This window comes from Bombina bombina, chromosome 2 (genome assembly GCF_027579735.1).
Source record: "Bombina bombina isolate aBomBom1 chromosome 2, aBomBom1.pri, whole genome shotgun sequence".
Classification (NCBI taxonomy): Eukaryota; Metazoa; Chordata; class Amphibia; order Anura; family Bombinatoridae; genus Bombina; species Bombina bombina.
Window position 1 is genome coordinate 559,292,782 of NC_069500.1, and position 22,840 is coordinate 559,315,621.

The following is a 22,840-nucleotide window of genomic DNA, read 5'->3' on the forward strand; positions in this document are numbered from 1 at the left end:
GCAGAGAACAAGATTTTCAAAAACTGGTTTATAAAACTGTCACAAACACTGTACATTGACTCTAGATAAATTACACAGTGTATATGGTTATTTTATATCTGTTTGTGGTATTTTTTTTTAGAATATAAAAGAAAACTAAATGTGTGATTCAGTTTTAAATGTGGTTAGGCAAACTAGCGATTCTTACCTATGTCTATATGATTATTGTACATAAAAAACTATTCTCCATTTAAATGTATTTTGTAGATGTAATCATTTCTAGTATAGGTCCTATATCTCAAACAGAATATTCACATTATTACAATGTTTATTGTTTGTGGTTTCCAAGTTTTTTTTTTTTGTTTTTTTTTAGAAAATATTTTATAAGTAAAAAAAAATGTATTTATGCGGTTACCTGTTTCTTAGAAATATCACATTGACAACAATAAATGGCATTTCTATGTGAGTGATACATTTGACAATAAAACACAAAGTTCCAAAATACTAAAGAAAAGTGGAGAACTTTTTAATTAGCGTGAAAAGCCACATATAAAAAAAAGATTTTCCTACCTTTTCATCAAACTCTTTACTGTGTTTTCTCTTCCGTTTGCTCCCTTTTCTGTTCTTCTGGTTTAATCGAAACCACTTTGAGACCTGAAGTTAAAATTACAAATGATTGTATAGAAGGAAATATATAGTTGGGTACAGATGGCCAGTGTGCGTAAGAAACTATAAACAGACTCTACACACATTTTCCATTGCTTGATTAGGGAGAAAATGTGTGTGTGTGTGTTTATGACATATATATCCCTTTTTTATATAAAAACAAAACACACTAAAAACAAAAGCCATATATACACTATACATAGGAATAGGAGTCGATCACAACCCTTTAGAAACAGTTATCTAATGGTTTTAAACAGAAAATCACCATTAAAGTCTATGGAGATTTTTGTAGATAAACTGTTTGATGTTTTTAAAAGGATTTTGATCCACCCCATGGATAGAAAGTTACCTAGTAACCAAAATAGGTTAAAAAAAAAAAGAAGCATAGACCGTGTACAATGCTCTACACAAGTGTAAACAAATCTGGCTCATAAATGTTCTTGAAATTCTCATAGGTGATCTCTTCTTAGTTGTACGATAACTTTAGAAATAGCAACACAACAGCTATATGTTGCTGCTGGGAGCTGCTTAGCAGGACTGTGTAAGGTTGCACAGCTACATAAAACTTCTTGCAGGTTTACAAAAGTATGAATTGGGAATCTATTTTTTAAAGTTTCTTTATGGTTCTAGACATATGGCAGCTAAAGGCAAAGTAAGAGGGGACACAAACTGTATATCTGTTAGGTACCTTATTGGAAATAAGTGAGCAATACTACTGTTTACAGCCATCATTAAATAGATAAAATAGTGTGACACAGGTAAGAGATAACAAACACTGTTGCTGAAACTTTCAAGGTTCCGTATGGTAAATAGTAAATTATCTGTGCCATACTGATGGTAATTTTATATGTAAGAATAAATATACTTTTTTTCATTCCTTGGAGTGCTTGGTGATTTTCCTTTTTTAAATTGCATTATCTGGGGGTTAAGTTAGGGGGTAAAAGGGAAACTACCTGCCCTCTTCCTGAAGACAAAGGATTCTTATAACTATAGCCCCTATCATTTACCATGCAAGTCATTTATGCATTTTTGTCTGATTCAGGATTAAATACACACTGATCCTACAAAAAAAACTAACTTTATTATATTATTGTTGTAGAGGACCTGCAAAATGTAGGTTTATTGGTCAGCTATAATTTAGGGTGCAGTAAAGATGCACACTTCTATGTAGACTGCATCATCCTAATTCTGTGCAGCAAGTGCGCAATTTAACCCTTCTGGCTATATAAGAGTTACAAAACACGTTCTGGCAGCTATAGAGTTAAAAAAAAACTTTATTGGCAGCACAGTTTTATTTTAACCCAGAACATACTGTTTAATATTAATGTGACTATTGTATGCATTATTCACTTCGAGCAAACAGCACCAATTGCTCCTAGTAATAAAAACAAACAAAAAATATCTCCACTGACGCTTAAATGCAAAACTCCATCTCCACAAGAACGGTTTTACCTTGAAATAAACTAAGAGTAGCAAAAATAGATTTGAATGCACTGTTTGTATTGCAGTCCCGGTGCGTTGCTGAAGTTCGTTTGCTGGATGCCAGTTCTCTGTGAGAGTTTATTATCTTATGTTTGCAGTAAGAAGAGCGCAACAGGTACAGGACAACATAAACAAAGATGAGACACCAGAGACATATTATTGTCCTTACCTCTTCATTTACTTGCTGAACTAGTCGGTTTTCTTCCCATGTCTGGCTTTCCTCCAACAAGGGCTATATAAAGAAAAAGAAAGAAGCAAAATATAGGCTCAGTCTCTTCATCACCCCAAATACAATGGCAGGCAGTCTGGACGTGTGTAATTGTCCCTCTTCTAATTTGCCCTCCATTGTGTGAGGATGGCTGAGTTAGCTGTATGTTGCTGTCTGTGTGCTGGCAGATACAGCCAGGCTCTCACTGTTCCCTGTCTGCAGAAAGAATGCTTGGGAGAACACAAACGTGTCTTGTTAGGAAATGAAACACCTCCAGCTAGAGCTCTGTCTGCTAGGGAGGAGCCTGCACACTACAGTGGGCTGGAGGTAGGGGCTTCCCCAGACCAGCCTCACTCACACTGCGTGACCATTCACACAGCTTATACAAATACATCACGGGCTGTGTTTTATTTAGGTATTTGTTGCTCTGGGACTGTGCATCCTTGCGTGTGACATTTCTTTTATAGCTCTGATTTATTTCAATAAGCATGTGACACCCCTATGATGTACTACAACAACGTGTGTGTTAGTAAAGACTACAAAAATTAAGAGTTTTTTTAAACGAGAAACTACTCACCGTCGTATAACTGTACTCACCGTCGTATAACCAGATATACAGGTATTTGAGACTTTTATGCACAGCTGTAACGTTGCAACTACTACCTTCTGTGCTCAAACATTCTATCCCTAACCACTGAAAGGAACACTAGTGTTTTAGAAAAGCTATTTTTCATAAGTATTTTATTTTTAAACAAATTCCCCTCACAGTGGGCTACATTACAAGTGGTGCGCTAACTGTTGAGCACAGAAAGGGCGCTGAGGCGCTCTTATTACAAGTTGAAAGTAAATGCAATTGTGAGAGTGTAATCGCATTTTACACTTGTTGCATTAGTGCAACTGAAACCTAATGTAAAGGGTAGAGCAGAGCTTTCCAAACTTTTCATGTTGGTGACACACTTTGTAGACCTACATTATTTCGCGACACAGTAATTCAGTTGTACTGGCAAACAGGAGGTTAAACTAACTTGTTTTAAAAGATACGGACACATACATAAATTATATAATAACAAAATGCATTTACAAGTAACAGTTTGTAATTATGTGCAAGAATTTAAAAAAAGTTTAATAACACCAATAGCTACTTACTATTTTAATGGGATGTATGAGGTTGATGGGATGAACACAGTTTCAGAATATTTGGTGTAATATTAGATAAAGACACTCGCATTTCATCATCAAGCATTTTTAAACTTCCACTTCCTATCCATATATCAAGAGCAGGAGAAGCAATGCACTACTGGGAGCTAGTTGCAAAAAAACCCCTCTGACTTCAGCTCAGCGTTTAAGCTGCCGCCCTCAGAGCTCCGTGAGTCCGACTGACTACTGCCCGCGCTGCAAACACACGGCTGTCCCACTCACTGGCTACACTTGCAGTCAGGAGCCAATTAAGGAGACTACACGTGCAGTCAGGAGCCAATGTGCCGCCAAATCTGCCAATGGTAATAGTTTCAGTTCCTATTGAGCTGTGCCAATTGGTTAAGATGATCTGTGACCCACTAGGTATCAATCACGTGTCAACCATGTGATATGCATAGCAGGCAGGTGGAAAGTCAGAAACCAAAAAACAATTTAAAAAGAAATAATTTCAATTTAAAAAAAATTGTGCTGAAGTAGGGACACACCTACACACTGCTGCCGACACACTAGTGTGTCCCGACACACAGTTTGGAAAGCACTGGGGTAGAGTGTTAAAAAAAGTTACACAAAACACAACATAAATACATAAAAAATTACAGTTACACTCATATACTCTACCTGATAAAATTATATAAATATTAAAAAAAAATTTTAATGGCTAAAAGGTATATGGTATATGACAAGGTGTTTGAATGTAAAGGGATATATTGTATGTATATATATATATATATATATATATATATATATATATATATATATATATATAATATGTGTATGTATGTATGTGTGTGTATATATATAAAGCTTGCGGTAGCACTTTGCGCTAAGTGCAATTAATCAGAGGTCAGACCTCTAGTTAATATAAAATATGTCCCCCAAATAAAGTGTACATATCCTATATTAAAATAAAAAATGTCAATTTTTTATTTTTAAAATAACTGTACGAAGCAGTTATAAGGGGTTAAAGTAAGGGCATGTGGGGTGTTAGAAAAAAAAAAACGGCACTGAAAAGTGCCTTTACATTGCAGTCTATGGGGACTGTGTTATTACTATAAATATATATGCTTGTATACATATATATGTATGTGTTACTAAGTGTATATACACATATAAACACATAAATATATATGTATATACACATATTAACACATAAATATATATATATGTATATACACATATTAACACATAAATATATATGTATATAGTCACATATAAACCCAAATATATATGTATATACACATATTAACACATAAATATATATGTATATACACATATAAACACATAAATATAAATGTATATACACATATAAACACATAAATATATATGTATATACACATAACACATAAATATATATGTATATACACATATAAACACATAAATATATATGTATATACACATATAAACACATAAATATATATGTATATACACATATAAACACATACATATATATGTATATACACATATAAACACATAAATATACATGTATATACACATATAAACACATAAATATGTATGTATATACACATATAAACACATAAATATATATGTATATACACATATAAACACATAAATATATATGTATATACACATATAAACACATAAATATATATGTATATATTTATATACATGTATATTTTAAATATGCTGCCCAATGCTGTGCGACTTACCCCCTGTGCTGCGCTAGTTTTTTTGCTGTGTCTATCGGCATCAGAATGAGGCTCCCATTGGAGCCAATGGAAGCACTCTCTTGTGAGCCCAAAGCTTCCATGCAATGTTAATACAAGGTCGTATTCACATTGTGCTTTAAAGTAATACCAGCGCACATTTGCGTGCACCGGTATTACTGTGTGGAACGCAAATATTGAGCTTGTGAAAGCGCAATTTTATGCTCCACTCGTAATCTAGCCCAATATCAGTTTAAGGGACATTATATCAAACATTTTCTCAGTTCCATCTGACAAGGAATGTTTTGAAATGGAATACGGATATACCTGTGCTATATAAATAAGCTTTTTATGTGTGGTCCCTATCAGCCAGTGAGCAGTAGAATCCCAGGACTCAGTTGTACACAGCCAGGCATTTCCTGCTACTTTAAACCCCTTTTACATAACATTTTATAACTGTTGCTTGTTCATATACACGATTTGAGCAACATGTCCCTTTAATTGATTTAAAAAAATAAAAATAAACCTGCAAGCAGACACATCAGTCAATTAAAGGGATATGAAACTCAAAATGTTTTATTCATGATTCAGCTAGCGCATACCATTTTGAAAAACTTTCTAAATTTGCTTACCTGGGTAGGCTCAGGAGCTAGCTGCTAATTGGTGGCTCCACATATATGTCTCTTGTTATTGGCTTACCAATATGTTTAGCTAGCTCACAGTAGTGCATTGCTGTTTCTTCAACATTCTAAGAGAATTAAGTAACATTGATAATATAAATAAATTGGAAAGTTGTTTAAATATCGATGCTCTATCTGAATCATAAGATAAAATGTTTCCATGTCTTTTTAACTAGTAGCATTCACACATATATTTTGCTTCCATGTAAGTGCGTGGTAATTGAAACAGCAATGCTTCTAAAAACTGTAATGCTATAAATAAGAAAGCCAAATACCACTGGGGTAAATGCAACGTTTGCAAACTCTAATGAATTGAAATATGTGACATCATAAGAAAAGAGACTTCATTTAAAAATCAAATGCAGTATAAAACAAAATAAAGTAAGATATTAAGGTTACGTTAGAATATCCCTTTCAACTAGTATCTGGTATAAAAAAATAGTGTCACGACCTATACACTTTTGCAAAATAATGATCTCTAATGTAAATTACTAAGACTGCTGTATATTGTGAAATGTACTGAAATGAATATGGAAAAACTGCAAAGCAATGGAAAATATTTAACATTTAAATTTGCATTAAATATTGTGCAATGAGACAGATGGGCATTTCTCAAATTCAGTCTGCTACATTTTATAATGAATGCATAGAAGTTGTTTAACATATGATAAAGCTTAGTATGTTTGTAGTTAAATATAATATACAAATGAAGGAAAAATTGTAAAAAGGAAATAAATACTTGTATGCAACATATATTCATTCATTCAGCTGTACAATTTGATCCAATGTTTTGAAAGAAGAACATATTTTTGTTATTAAAGGGGCATGAAACCCAAAAATTTTCTTTCATGATTCAGATAGAGAATACAATTTTAAACGACTTTCCAATTTACTTCTATTGTTTAATTTGCTTCCTTCTCTTGTTATCATTTGCAGAAAGGTTTATCTAGACAAGTTCATGAGCAGCAGAGAAACTAGGTTCTAGCTGTTGATTGGTGGCTGCATATATATTTTGAATGTGATTGGCTCACCCATGTGTTCAGTTAGAAACTAGTAGTGCATTGCTGCTCATACAGGATAGCAGGTTTAACAATTCAATTTTAGCACAGACAGCCAATGAAATCAAGGTGGGTGGTATAATAGCCGCCCCATTTACTATGACTAAAGTGTCTATGATTAAGGCCAGTCAAGGCCGAAACATGTCAGACTAGTCTCCCTTGTCTGTGCTATATGTTTTTAATAGCGTGTTGCCTATTTTTAAAATGAAGAAATAAAGTTCCAGATTGTTTTACTCACCCGGTTCTGTTTGGTTGAAGTGCATTGCTGCTCCTTCAACATATGATACCAAGAGAACGAAACAGATTAGATAATAGAAGTAAATTAGAAAGTTGTTTAAAATTGTATTCTCTATCTGAATCATGAAATAAAAATTTTGGGTTTCATGTACCCTTAAGATCACTGCTACTTTTTCTCTAATATATGTGTCCTCCATCATTTATTGTCTTTGTGTAGTTCTCAGGCCATTTATAATAATGCACCACTGAGGACTTCTTCTGCACTTTCTCACAGATATCATTTGCTTGGGGAGTAATAAAACAGATCCTGTTTATGACAGACAAAAGCTCCCTTACTCCCACATGTGCCATGTACGAAGGTGGAACAAGTGGCTATCTCTGAACTTTATTGCTAGTATTTGATTGTAAAATGCTCATTAGAAAGTCTTCTGACAAAGGCAGCTTTTCTGTAAAATATGAGATCTGAATTAAAGTAGACCTATGACCCTATACTGTGCTGGGCTCTTCTCAAGAGCTAGAAATACTGATTACACAGTTTTCTAAACAACTGTGTGTGTATTTGCAGCTATAATTTGTCAGGCTGTGCAGTAGTAAAGCCTGTCTTCAGGTGCTTAAAAAGTGTCACTTTGTTTTGTGGGGTCCCTCAGTGACACTGGAAAAGGCTTAAAACTACTATATATATATATATATATATATATATATATATATATATATATATATATAGAGAGAGAGAGAGAGAGAGAGAGAGAGATATTAAAATTTGTCTTTGCATGGTTCAATTTAGAGCATACCATTTTAAACATTTTTCCAATTTACTTCTATTATCAAATGTGCTTGATTCCTTGGCATCCTTTGTTGAAGGAGCATCCATACACTACTGGGAGCTAGCTGAACACACATGGGGAGCCAATGACAAGAGGCATATATGTGTGGCCACCAATTAGCAGCTAGCTTCTAGTAGTGCATTGCTGTTTCAGCGCCTACCTAGGTATGCTTTTAAACAAAGGATTCAAGAGAACGAAGCAAATTAGACAATAGAAGTACATTGTTAAGTTGTTTAGACTTGTATGCTAAATCATGGTACTTTCCCCTCACTCTTACAATAAAATAAGAATAACTGAACCTACAGCAATATTCCCTGCACACATCTTTACCAAATGTTCTATGCATGTTACATATTTTATTCTCTAATGGATGTTTTTTTCATGAGATACAACGGTTTAAAAAGAAAATGTATGACCTGTTAATAGCAGCATTTAACAGCAGATGATTGCGGAAGTTATAGACCCAGATATTGGTCTGCATGGTGATGTAACATGACAGACACTGTATACCTGCAATGGTGTCTTGTTACCTGTAGTGTGTGTGTATATATATATATATATATATATATATATATACAGGGAGTGCAGAATTATTAGGCAAATTAGTATTTTGACCACATCATCCTCTTTATGCATGTTGTCTTACTCCAAGCTGTATAGGCTTGAAAGCCTACTACCAATTAAGCATATTAGGTGATGTGCATCTCTGTAATGAGAAGGGGTGTGGTCTAATGACATCAACACCCTATATCAGGTGTGCATAATTATTAGGCAACTTCCTTTCCTTTGGCAAAATGGGTCAAAAGAAGGACTTGACAGGCTCAGAAAAGTCAAAAATAGTGAGATATCTTGCAGTGGGATGCAGCACTCTTAAAATTGCAAAGCTTCTGAAGCGTGATCATCGAACAATCAAGTGTTTCATTCAAAATAGTCAACAGGGTCGCAAGAAGCGTGTGGAAAAACCAAGGTGCAAAATAACTGCCCATGAACTGAGAAAAGTCAAGCGTGCAGCTGCCAAGATGCCACTTGCCACCAGTTTGGCCATATTTCAGAGCTGCAACATCACTGGAGTGCCCAAAAGCACAAGGTGTGCAATACTCAGAGACATGGCCAAGGTAAGAAAGGCTGAAAGACGACCACCACTGAACAAGACACACAAGCTGAAACGTCAAGACTGGGCCAAGAAATATCTCAAGACTTAGATTTTTCTAAGGTTTTATGGACTGATGAAATGAGAGTAAGTCTTGATGGGCCAGATGGATGGGCCCGTGGCTGGATTGGTAAAGGGCAGAGAGCTCCAGTCTGACTCAGATGCCAGCAAGGTGGAGGTGGAGTACTGGTTTTGGCTGGTATCATCAAAGATGAGCTTGTGGGGCCTTTTCGGGTTGAGGATGGAGTCAAGCTCAACTCCCAGTCCTACTGCCAGTTTCTGGAAGACACCTTCTTCAAGCAGTGGTACAGGAAGAAGTCTGCATCCTTCAAGAAAAACATGATTTTCATGCAGGACAATGCTCCATCACACGCGTCCAAGTACTCCACAGCGTGGCTGGCAAGAAAGGGTATAAAAGAAGAAAATCTAATGACATGGCCTCCTTGTTCACCTGATCTGAACCCCATTGAGAACCTGTGGTCCATCATCAAATGTGAGATTTACAAGGAGGGAAAACAGTACACCTCTCTGAACAGTGTCTGGGAGGCTGTGGTTGCTGCTGCACGCAATGTTGATGGTGAACAGATCAAAACAGTGACAGAATCCATGGATGGCAGGCTTTTGAGTGACCTTGCAAAGAAAGGTGGCTATATTGGTCACTGATTTGTTTTTGTTTTGTTTTTGAATGTCAGAAATGTATATTTGTGAATGTTGAGATGTTATATTGGTTTAACTGGTAAAAATAAATAATTGAAATGGGTATATATTTGTTTTTTGTTAAGTTGCCTAATAATTATGCACATTAATAGTCACCTGCACACACAGATATCCCCCTAAAATAGCTATAACTAAAAACAAACTAAAAACTACTTCCAAAACTATTCAGCTTTGATATTAATGAGTTTTTTGGGTTCATTGAGAACATGGTTGTTGTTCAATAATAAAATTAATCCTCAAAAATACAACTTGCCTAATAATTCTGCACTCCCTGTATATATATATATATATATATATATATATATATATATATGTTTATATGTGTGTACATATGTATTCATATGTGTGTTTATATGTATTTACAGACATATAAACACATACAAAAAATATAAATACATATGTATACATATATAGACATATATATACATATATATATATATATATATATATATATATATATATATATATATATATATATATATATTGTATATAAAAGTACATTGGAGCTCTTTACAGTCAAGTAGATGAAAAGATGTAAAATCATATTTATGCAATATTCATATTTAGTAAAGTGTTATACTGTGTATTTACTGTAAATATTTCACATTCCAATGTTCTTCGCATAGCAGAATATGTTATATGTATTTATAGACATTCCTATATATATATCTATACCGTTGCAAAGTACTTACCTGCCAGCACCTTAATTCACTGTGCCCATCCTAGGCAGTGCAAGCATAATGCCAAAAATTTAAACAGGTAACACAATCTACAACCCAGGGGATTAATGGACATTTTACCTGGGGTGGAGTGTGGATTCCACAAGGAGCAGCTCACTGCAGACTAACAGATTGGTGAACAAGTCCACATATCATCTAGAAGGCCTGTGACATTATTCACTGAGAAAAGATTTTTCACTGCCTGGCTGATAACTCCTCGTCTACCCCTCTGACCTACAGAGTACTGTGAGGAGGAATTGTGCCTCAGTTTAGTTTGAGAACCCCTCTCAACTTTCAACTCACTCCTTTTAAAGGAGGCAAAAGAAAATGACAGAGGATCATGGTAAGTGTGAAAGATTTAAATGTCTGGTGTGTTGGGGGTATATTTTGCTTCATCAGTGGTCAGGAGCAGGGTCGTCTTTAATATTGATTGGACCCTGGGCAAACATTTTCTTGCCCCCCCCCCCACCCACAAACACCAGAGGGGAACACTTGTTGCATTCTGTAGTGTGTATGTAATATATATCACATGCATAAGCTATAGCAGAGCACACAAGTGTGTGATATTATAAAGCACTAAGTCATGTGCCATCTACACCCAGGACACTACTATGGTACAAAGGGGAACACTTGTTGTGTTCTGTAGTGTGTATGTAATATATATATATCACATGCATAAGCTATAGCAGAGCACACAAGTGTGTGATATTATAAAGCACTAAGTCATGTGCCATCTACACCCAGGACACTACTAGGGTACAAAGGGGAACACTTGTTGTATTCTGTAGTGTGTATGTAATATATATATATCACATGCATAAGCTATAGCAGAGCACACAAGTGTGTGATATTATAAAGCACTGAGCCATGTGCCACTTACACCCAGGACACTACTAGGGTACAAAGGGGAACACTTGAAGTGTTCTGTAGTGTGTACATAGTATATATCACAGGCATAAGCTATAGCAGATCACACAAGTGTCTGATATTATAAAGCACTGAGCTATGTGCCACTTATGCCCCGGGCACTACCAGGGAGGGTACAGAGGGGAGCGCTTGTTGTGTTCTGTAGTCAGTGTGTATGTAATATTATATTACATACATAGTATTACATACTGACTACAGAACACAACAAGCGCTCCACTCTATACCCTCCCTGGTAGTGCCCGGGGCATAAGTGGCACATAGCTCAGTGCTTTCTAATATCAGACACTTGTGTGCTACTGCTCTGCTATAGCTGATGCCTGTGATATATATTACATACACACTACAGAACACAAGCACTCCCCTCTATACCCTAGTAGTGCACAGGGTGTAAGTGGCACATGGCTCAGTGCTTTATAATATCATACACTTGTGTACTACTGCTCTCTATAGCTGATGCCTGTGATATATATTACATACACACTACAGAACACAAGCACTCCCCTCTATACCCTAGTAGTGCACAGGGTGTAAGTGGCACATGGCTCAGTGCTTTATAATATCATACACTTGTGTGCTACTGCTCTCTATAGCTGATGCCTGTGATATATATTACATACACACTACAGAACACAAGCACTCCCCTCTATACCCTAGTAGTGCACAGGGTGTAAGTGGCACATAGCTCAGTGCTTTCTAATATCACAGACTTGTGTGCTACTGCTCTGCTATAGCTAATGGATGATGTGTCATATATTTTTAACATGTCACATCATGCATAAGCTATAGCAGAGCACTAGCACACACGTGTGTGATTTTATAATAAAGCACTAAGCTATGTGCCACTTATGCCCAGGGCATTACCAGGATACAGAGGGGAGTGCATGACTGTAATAGAATATGAGACCAGAACAGAAGGAACATGACCACCATATTATATATTTATCGTAACCCCACCAATCCCAGATCTTCGATTCAGTCACTTAGTTTAAATTTTAAAGATATTCTATGCTGCAATGCTGCCTACTGGTGCTGCTCCTTCTTCCCGCTCTCTAGCTCTGTCCTGACTCCTCTACAGCGCCTGGCTGGCTCCTCCCTCTTACTCTCTCTGCCGGAACGTGACTGGCTGGAACTGGAGGGAGCATATAGCAGCATGGGGTGGTGCTGCATGGTAGAGCCGGTGTTCTGGTAAGAGGCCGAATTTTGTAAAAGAGCGAACCATGTCACTTCCTGTGACGTTTCATCAGCTGTTTCACACATTTTTGACCTAATACGCATGCGTGCCAGCGTCATCACATACCTGGCCACAAACATCACTGCTAAAATATTTACTGCTGTGAAATTCAGGAACCCTTTATAGAGCACATGCGTGTGACTCATGGAAAGCTGTTTTTTAGGCTCCTCGGCAATATTCGGAACTCCGCCCCCACCACAACTACTCCCATTACTACTACTGTAAAGCTGAGTCTCCGTGCATGAGAAACAGCCCCCCTCCCCGCCACTCGGCTATAACCACTGCTTCTGATGATCCAATGCAGCTTTTCACAGGCTCCGTTCAATGTCATTATCTTTCATAATCTTTCATAAGATAATGACATTGAACGGAGCCTGTGAAAAGCTGCATTGGATCATCAGAAGCAGTGGTTATAGCCGAGTGGCGGGGAGGGGGGCTGTTTCTCATGCACGGAGACTCAGCTTTACAGTAGTAGTAGTAGTAATGGGAGTAGTTGCAGTGGGGGCGGAGTTCCAAATATTGCAGAGGAGCCTAAAAAACAGCTTTCCATGAGTCACACGCATGCACTCTATAAAGAGTTCCTGAATTTCACAGCAGTAAATATTTTAGCAGTGACGTATGCAGCCAGGTATGTGATGACGCTGGCACGCATGCGCATTAGGTAAAAAATGTGTGAAACAGCTGATGAAACGTCACAGGAAGTGACATGGTTCACTCTTTTACAAAGTTAGGCCTCTTACCAGAACACCGGCATGTGTGGTGGGTGCGGGGGTCCAAACAGAGCATGGGGAGGTGCGCTGAGCGCAGCACGCATGTTGCTCAGAAAGCAGCATAATTTGCAGGCAGCGCGGGCTAAAGGGGCAGCTGCTTTGGGTCCCACAACAAAGACTGGGCCCCAAGTTTAAGATGGTCCTGGTCAGGAGGGGAATTCCCCGCACTTGATGAGTTGTGGACCAGCTGAGGAAAGAAAAGTTTCTCAGCTGAATTTAGACTCAAAATAGTGTTAGCTTGTCAATCAAATGCAAATATTGCAGTAAGCAGCACATACCTCTTTTCTCCGCTGGCCACATTCAGCAAGCAATGAAACACATTTATTCTAATAATAATAATAATTATTATCATAATTTATTTGTAAAGCACTTCCGAATGCTTTAGAGCTTGGCATATAATGACACTGATTTATGGAAAAAAAGAAATGTACATAAAATAGACAAAACAAAATAAACACAAGAGAAATATAGCCCAGCCCTGAAGAGCTTACAATCTAGAGTGTGATGGGTAAGGAGCACCATTCCCTCTAAGCAGTGCACACACACATCTTCTAGAGCTAGCACACAGGTGCCCTAAAACTGCGCACATCAATTTAAGGTGAGCCTGGTTTTGAAAGGCCATAGCTTCGTAACATGTGAATATATTCCAACCTATCAGGAGGAGGTCAAGAACCTTTAGAGAGCTTTAGTCCCTCCCACTTTCTCTCCCTCTCCTGTTTATGTATACCCGAGTATAGGAGAGAGACAGAAAAAAAAGTTAGGAAGGAAAGAAAGAAAGCAGGGCTACGAGGTGCAAATAAGAACTGTCACCCATATACAAAAATAGGGTGGGACTATGGACTCTCATCAGCCTGAAGGAAATCATTTATCAGTATAAATTCTGTTTTCCTTCTTATGAGAGTCCATAGCTTCATAACATGTGGGATACAATGCGCAAGCTGAGAGTCCATGTTAAGGATGGGTGGGACAAAAAGTAGGCAGACACTGTGGTCTGAAGGACTTTCCTGCCAAAAACGGCATCAGAAGAAGCATAAATGTCAAAATGATCAAATTTGGAAAAAGTGTGAAGGGAAGACCAAGTTGCCGCCTTGCAAATCTGTTCCAAGGAGGCACCATCCTTGTATGCCTAGGAAGCAGATACTGATCTCAAAGAATGAGCAGTTAATCTTTTCGGTGGCGGTTTTACCACAACCAAGTAAGCCTTACAAATAATTTGCTTTAGCCAGGATGCCAAAGTCACATAGCTTTCTGACCCTTCCTAGGACCAAAGTAGTGGACAAATAAACTGAAAGTTTGTCTAAAGCCTGGTTTCTCAACTGCCAGGCCGTGGCCCAGTACCAGGCCATGATGGCCCTGGCCCTGCCGGTGGGCCTCGACCTGACTTGGCCCCCACTGCATGCTCTTATAGGCCTGCCGCTCCACACATAATGAATACCAGGCAGGCCTGTCAGAGTGCCATTGCACATGTGCGTGTGCACTGTGCACATGTAGCAGCAGTTGTGGTAGGAAAAGGAACACGGGACAAGGGGCAGCTAGGACTGGACCTGGACACAACAAGTAAGTAACTCATACCATCTCACTGACATCACTGGCTGAAAGTATATATTTTCTTCCCCCACTGAAACCAATGGCTAAAATTTACCGGGCCTTGAGGTCACTTGGGTTGAGAACCATTGGTCTAAAGTATTTAGTAGCCTGAATATAGAACTTTAAAGCTCTGACAACATCTAGGTTGTGAAGTAATCTTTCCTTTGGATTTGAAGGCTTTGGACACAAAGAAGAAACAACTATTTCCTGACTTATATTTTCTGAAGATACCACCTTTGGAAGAAAAACATATTTGGTCCACAGGACCACCTTATCTTGGTGAAAAGTCAGAAATGGAGGATTACAAGATAGAGCTGATAATTCAGAAACTCTTCTAGCTTAATAAATGGCTATAAAAAAAGAACCTTCCAGGATAACCATTTAAAGGGACACTTAAGTCAAAATGAAACTTTCATAAATCAGATAGATAATGCAATTTAAACGACTCTCCAATTAGCTTTCATTAAAAAAAATTACACAGTCTTTTTATTACAACCTTTCTCTGAATTGTATAAAATCTGTATAATAGCTAATTTTATTATAAAAGTTACTGTGGCATTTGGTACTTGGTCACGATTATCTATTGAATTGGACTTCTGACATATTCATGTTTATGACGTTACTATTGGAAGTATTATCTATAAATAATCAACTGCTCTCCAGCAAATTTATCCACCTGAGGAAGAGGCGTTATCCTTGAAAAGTGTAGTGGGGTTGTTAGCCGGTAATCCTGTCTGTGGTCTGCAGTTTGAGTGCATGAGCTTTATATTGCGACAAAGTTGACTGATAGTGCAAGTATTTATTTTTCTTTCTTTCTTTCTTTCTTTCTTTTTTTTTTAAATTTTTTAGTCTTTTATTGAGGTTGTTAGAAGATACATCACTATACGATTAAGTTACAGAAATAGTATAAAATATATCAATCATTGTGCTATGATAACAACATAGTACTGAGATATGTCAGTTCATCACAAGCAACTGGATGTTGTCAAACAAAGGAGAAATTTACATATTAACATTTGCAATAGCACAATAAGATAACTTAGAACCTCTTTTAATATTTATATTTCCTCTCACATTTTAAACAATCACTCATGTACCCAGGGAACTTTCAATCAACAAAATTAAGAAAACCAAGTGAAATATACGGTCACTCTTGGACTATGAAGTAGTAGTAATAGCATTATGAAAAGTTCAATGTAACTTAAAAAGCAAATGGTGGAAGTATAATATAACATAGTTTCTAAAGATTGGTATAGGGGAAAAAAATTGTGATTTTTAAACATATTTTACACTTTATACCCATATATGATAACTATATAGTAGAATTTGTATTGGTTATGATAGCTAGATATCTAAATATGAGACAACATGATATATGATTCTCCCAGCTTAAGATATATATTAGGTATAGTAGGGCATGAAGCCTGTAATAAGTAGAATAAGCCAATAAAATCAAAGACATGGCAGCCCTGCTAATCCCTCGGCTCACTCTTATTCTCAGTAAATAGGGTAGAATATGTGTCACGCTATACAGAAAAACTTATAATAAATGTGTCTGACCTATGTGTAATTTAAGCTAAGAGAAGAGAATCTTTTTACTACGACTTCTTGTAGTCTACTTCATGATGCCAGACACCTATAACATTTTAAGCTTTAGGCTGTGGAGTTCTGAGATATCGTATCCTAAGAGAGAGTAGGATATTATGAGACTACAGTTGGGTTCAAAAAGAAACAGTCGTCATTATTAAACTGTAATTCTTCTAGACAGAGATATGAGGGCACTGAGAACATCATGTTATGGGGTTCTGATAAACAAATACAAAACTCAAGCAACAGAAAGATATTATGTGGTAAAATGTATGCTTATAGCGTTTAAGTCACTTAAAAGCCAAAGTTTTTGAGGTGTTGACATTTTATAGAGCTTTGTGACTATAGGTACAGTGAGGGAAAATTATTTGATCCCCTGCTGAGTTTGTACGTTTGCATACTGACAAAGAAACGATCAGTCTATAATTTTAATGGTAGGTTTATTTGAACAGTGAGAAACAGAATAACAACAAAACAATCCAGAAAAAAACATTTAAAAAAAGTTATATATTGATTTGCATTTTAATGAGTGAAATAAGTATTTGATCCCCTATCAATCGGCAAGATTTCTGGCTCCCAGGTGTTTTTTATACAGGTAAAGACCTGAGATTAGGAGCACTCTCTTAAAGGGACAGTCAAGTATAAATTAAACTTTCATTATTCAGATAGGACTTTTAATTTTAATTGACTTTCCAATTTACTTTTATCATCAAATTTGCTTTTTTCTCTTGGTATTCTTAGTTTAAACTAAACATAGGTAGGCTCATATGCTAATTTCTAAGCCTTGAGGGCTGCCTCTTATCACATGCTTTTTAAATCTCTTTTCAACACAAAGAGACAGAAAGTACACATGGGCTATATAGATAACACTGTGCTCAGGCACAGAAAGTTATTTAAGATCTAGCACAATACAATGCTAAATTTAAGACAATAGATAATAAACAGTCACAGTCACAGTAAAAGGTACATTAATATAACTGTGTTGGTTATGCAAAATTGGGGAATGAGTAATAAAGGGATTATCTATCTTTTAAAACAATAACAATTCTATGGTTGACTGTCCCTTTAAAGGGAGTGCTCCTAATCTCAGCTTGTTACCTCTATAAAAGAAACTTGTCCACAGAAGCAATCAATCAATCTATCAGATTCCAAACTCTCCACAATGGCCAAGACCATAGAGCTGTCAAAGGATGTCAGGTACAAAATTGTAGACCTATACAAGGCTGGAATGGGCTAGAAGGCCATCGCCAAGCATCTTGGTGAGGTGACAACAGTTGGTGCGATTATTCGCAAATGGAAGAAACACAAAATAACTGGCAATCTTCCTCGGTCTGGGGCTCCATGCAAGATCTCACCTCATGGAGTTTCAATGATCATGAGAATGGTGAGGATTCAGCCCAGAAGTACACAGGAGGATCTTGTCAATGATCTCAAGGCAGCTGGGACCATAGTCACCAAGAAAACAATTGATAACACACTACGCTGTGAAGGACTGAAATCCTGCAACGCCAGCAAGGTCCCCCTGCTCAAGAAAGCACATGTACAGGCCCGCCTGAAGGTTGGCAAAGTCTGAATGATTCAGAAGAGAACTGTGTGAAAGTGCTGTGGTCAGATGAGACCAAAATCAAGTTCTTTGGCATTAACTCAACTCGCCATGTTTAGAGGAGGAGGAATGCTGCCTATGACCCCAAGAACACTATCTCCACTGTCAAACATGGAGGTGGAAACATTATGCTTTCAGGTGTTTTTCGTCTAAGGGGACAGGACAACTTCACCGCATCAAAAGGGACGATGGACGGGGCCATGTACCATCAAATCTTGGGTGAGAACCTCCTTCCATCAGCCAGGGCATTGAAAATGGGTCGTGGATGGGTATTCCAGCATGACAATGACCCAAAACACACAGCCAAGGCAACAAAGGAGTGGCTCAAGAAGAAGCATATTAAGGTACTGGAGTGGCCTAGCCAGTCTCCAGAACTTAATCCCATAGAAAATCTGTGGAGGGAGCTGAAGGTTCGAGTTGCCAAATGTCAGCCTCGAAACCTTAATGACTGGAGAGGATCTGCAAAGAGGAGTGGGACAAACTCCCTCCTGAGATCTGTGCAAACCTGGTTGCCAACGTCTGACCTCTGTGATTGCCAACAAAGGTTTTGCCACCAAGTACTAAGTCATGTTTTGCAAAGGGGTCTAATACTTATTTCACTCATTAAAATGCAAATCAATTTATAACTTTTTTGAAATGCGTTTTTCTGGATTTTCTCACTGTTCAAATAAACCTACCAGTAAAATTATAGACTGATCATTTCTTTGTCAGTAGTACAAAATCAGCAGGGGATCAAATAATATTTTCCCTCACTGTATGTAGAGACATTCGAAATAATATGCTATGGGTAATCAGAGGGCACCGAATAGGCTAATATATATAAAGCATTTGTTATTCAAACAGATATAAGCCATAAGTAAAACAGTTGCTTGAACATGTATAAACAATAGCTTAAATAATATCAATCAAACATAAAGCTGAGTAGGAAATATAAGATCCCTTTATATCTTAAAAGTAATCCCTTGACTGAAAGTGATATATGCTTAGGGGATGACACTTAGTTAGCCTAGTATGACATAAAAAATGATGTCTACAGAGGGGTCTCTTTATTGGAAGCATGTATTATGCAATTAGATCAGTATTAAATATGCATAGTATGGACGGCTGGTAGATGGGCTCTGAATATGTGAAAAATTACATTTTCTCATTTCTCAGACTGTTGGGTCTTCATCCAGGATTCTGCCAATTTCAAACCAGGGCTAGGGTAAGAGCTAAATATACAGAGTTCAGGTCACCAGGAGTGAGAATAGGAAATAAATACAGCTTAGACAATAAGGCTTAAAGTAACCTAACTCCGGTTTTCATGATGAACATATAAATCATTCTGAGATCTTGAAGAAACTTATGGTCTGAGTCCTTTGTCATCGTAGGTTTAACATTGTGGATCCGGTACAATTCAGAGCTAGGGTTTGCATTTGCCTGTTCAGCATTGGTGTATTTAGAGTACAAAAGTTGTGGTGCCCATTGTGATGATCTCCATGATGGAGCCTTAATCTAGGTTTTCTCCCTCTCAGCGTACAGGCTCCCAAAGAAGTTAACAGGTAGGATCTGAGTTTTGTAGGAACTTGTGAGCCCCTGAGGCATTACAAGGATCACTGTCAAGGTTACGTTGTGGTCTGACTTGAGGCCCTCCACTATTTCTGGTGCCCTCCTCTCCAAAATTGCTTCTAACAGTTCCCTCTTGCTGCAAATTCTGAGGAGGAGAAGTAACATACTACTGGCAGGCTTGATGATCCGGATGGAGTGCACAGTGCTTAGATAGTTTTGAGGGTGTGAGGAACTTGCAAGACCTGCCCAAGTTTCTGTCACAGAAGATAGAAGCGTGGGAGGCCGATCGTATAACTCAGTGATCTCTATAGCGGTCTCCTCTCGTGTGCCAAAGTCTCCAGCCTCTTGCTAGGGACCGGCCGCATCTCACATGGCAGGGACCATGGCAAGGGGCAGATAGGCTCTTCTCTCCCTTTAGGTATGATTGTGTGTGGATGTGTGTCCCAACTCTGGTCTATGGGATAGTTACCTATTTCCACTCCTGTTTCCTGTGTCTTGGCTACCATATATATGTGTTTCATATATACTTTAAGCTGTCTAAGTTCCTACTCATCTTTCTCTCCAAGTTTTGTAGAAGATTATGTACAGTTATAGTAGCTTCTTCCATATTAAGGATTATGGTTGATATATAGGTGGATTTAAAGTGTGACAGCAGAACCAAAAGCTGCTAATAACCCCGGTTGCCCGGGGGTGGGGGTGGGGGTGTATTCAGATATACAACTCCAAAGGACTTGCTAGGCCTGTTACAGAGATTATTATTACTCACGGACTCTCAAAACTTAGAATAGCGGCTCGTGTCCAGAAGGGAGGTGAGTATAATTCTGTTAATAGGTCTAAGCAAAGTCATCAAGATCACTCCGTCTAGTACTTCAAACATTCAATTGCTAGATCAAGTCAAGTAACTGCGACAATGGAATAATGTAGAGAGGCCCGACTGGATAAAATTGCTGTTGGCCATCTGCTTCTCGTGTGTCCCAGCGTGTAAACAGGATTAGTGATGTGTGGTATAGGCAGTCTCACCAACTCCTTTAAAATCATAAGGATCAAGCTGGAAAATTTAGATGATCATTTTATAGGTAAAGACTTTCATTTTATATAGTTTAGAGTCTGGAGCTTTTTGACAGTGCGTCCTATGGCTTCGGCAGTTGCCTCTGCCCCCGTCAGTAGTTCCTTTCTTATTGTTGATTTTTTACTGTGAATTGTTTTATATGTATGTCGTTCTGATTTATGTGGTTCTATATTGGTGATGTGCACCATTACACCACACTTGTATTGCAATCATTTTAAAATAAAAGCTGATACATTCATATCTGTGTACATTGTATGTCTTTTTAAGCACTGTCACACCTTTCAATTTTTCAACTGAAAGAACTAGTATAACACAATCTTTTTATATTTACACTTTTTTGAGTCACCAGCTCCTACTGAGCATGTGCAAGAATTTACAGAATATACGTACAGGGAGTGCAGAATTATTAGGCAAGTTGTATTTTTGAGGATTAATTTTATTATTGAACAACAACCATGTTCTCAATGAACCCAAAAAACTCATTAATATCAAAGCTGAATAGTTTTGGAAGTAGTTTTTAGTTTGTTTTTAGTTATAGCTATTTTAGGGGGATATCTGTGTGTGCAGGTGACTATTACTGTGCATAATTATTAGGCAACTTAACAAAAAACGAATATATACCCATTTAAATTATTTATTTTTACCCGTGAAACCAATATAACATCTCAACATTCACAAATATACATTTCTGACATTCAAAAACAAAACAAAAACAAATCAGTGACCAATATAGCCACCTTTCTTTGCAATGACACTCAAAAGCCTGCCATCCATGGATTCTGTCAGTGTTTTGATCTGTTCACCATCAACATTGCGTGCAGCAGCAACCACAGCCTCCCAGACACTGTTCAGAGAGGTGTACTGTTTTCCCTCCTTGTAAATCTCATATTTGATGATGGACCACAGGTTCTCAATGGGGTTCAGATCAGGTGAACAAGGAGGCCATGTCATTAGATTTTCTTCTTTTATACCCTTTCTTGCCAGCCACGCTGTGGAGTACTTGGACGCGTGTGATGGAGCATTGTCCTGCATGAAAATCATGTTTTTCTTGAAGGATGCAGACTTCTTCCTGTACCACTGCTTGAAGAAGGTGTCTTCCAGAAACTGGCAGTAGGACTGGGAGTTGAGCTTGACTCCATCCTCAACCCGAAAAGGCCCCACAAGCTTATCTTTGATGATACCAGCCCAAACCAGTATTCCACCTCCACCTTGCTGGCGTCTAAGTCGGACTGGAGCTCTCTGCCCTTTACCAATCCAGCCACGGGCCCATCCATCTGGCCCATCAAGACTCACTCTCATTTCATCAGTCCATAAAACCTTAGAAAAATCAGTCTTGAGATATTTCTTGGCCCAGTCTTGACGTTTCAGCTTGTGTGTCTTGTTCAGTGGTGGTCGTCTTTCAGCCTTTCTTACCTTGGCCATGTCTCTGAGTATTGCACACCTTGTGCTTTTGGGCACTCCAGTGATGTTGCAGCTCTGAAATATGGCCAAACTGGTGGCAAGTGGCATCTTGGCAGCTGCACGCTTGACTTTTCTCAGTTCATGGGCAGTTATTTTGCACCTTGGTTTTTCCACACGCTTCTTGCGACCCTGTTGACTATTTTGAATGAAACGATTGATTGTTCGATGATCACGCTTCAGAAGCTTTGCAATTTTAAGAGTGCTGCATCCCTCTGCAAGATATCTCACTATTTTTGACTTTTCTGAGCCTGTCAAGTCCTTCTTTTGACCCATTTTGCCAAAGGAAAGGAAGTTGCCTAATAATTATGCACACCTGATATAGGGCGTTGATGTCATTAGACCACACCCCTTCTCATTACAGAGATGCACATCACCTAATATGCTTAATTGGTAGTAGGCTTTCGAGCCTATACAGCTTGGAGTAAGACAACATGCATAAAGAGGATGATGTGGTCAAAATACTCATTTGCCTAATA

At 37.8% G+C, this 22,840-nt stretch overlaps 1 protein-coding gene across 1 annotated transcript in view; it reads right to left on the bottom strand.

Annotated features, from left to right (window-relative positions):
* The window catches only part of AOPEP (aminopeptidase O (putative)), a 1,396,509-nt gene that overhangs the window by 147,157 nt on the left and 1,226,512 nt on the right, over positions 1 to 22,840 (bottom strand). Inside the window, exons 12-13 of the mRNA XM_053702422.1 lie at positions 2,297 to 2,359; positions 550 to 633 (exon numbers count right to left, since the gene is read on the bottom strand). Of these exons, the coding sequence (XP_053558397.1) occupies positions 550 to 633; positions 2,297 to 2,359 (147 nt within the window). The remainder of the gene's footprint in view (positions 1 to 549; positions 634 to 2,296; positions 2,360 to 22,840) is intronic.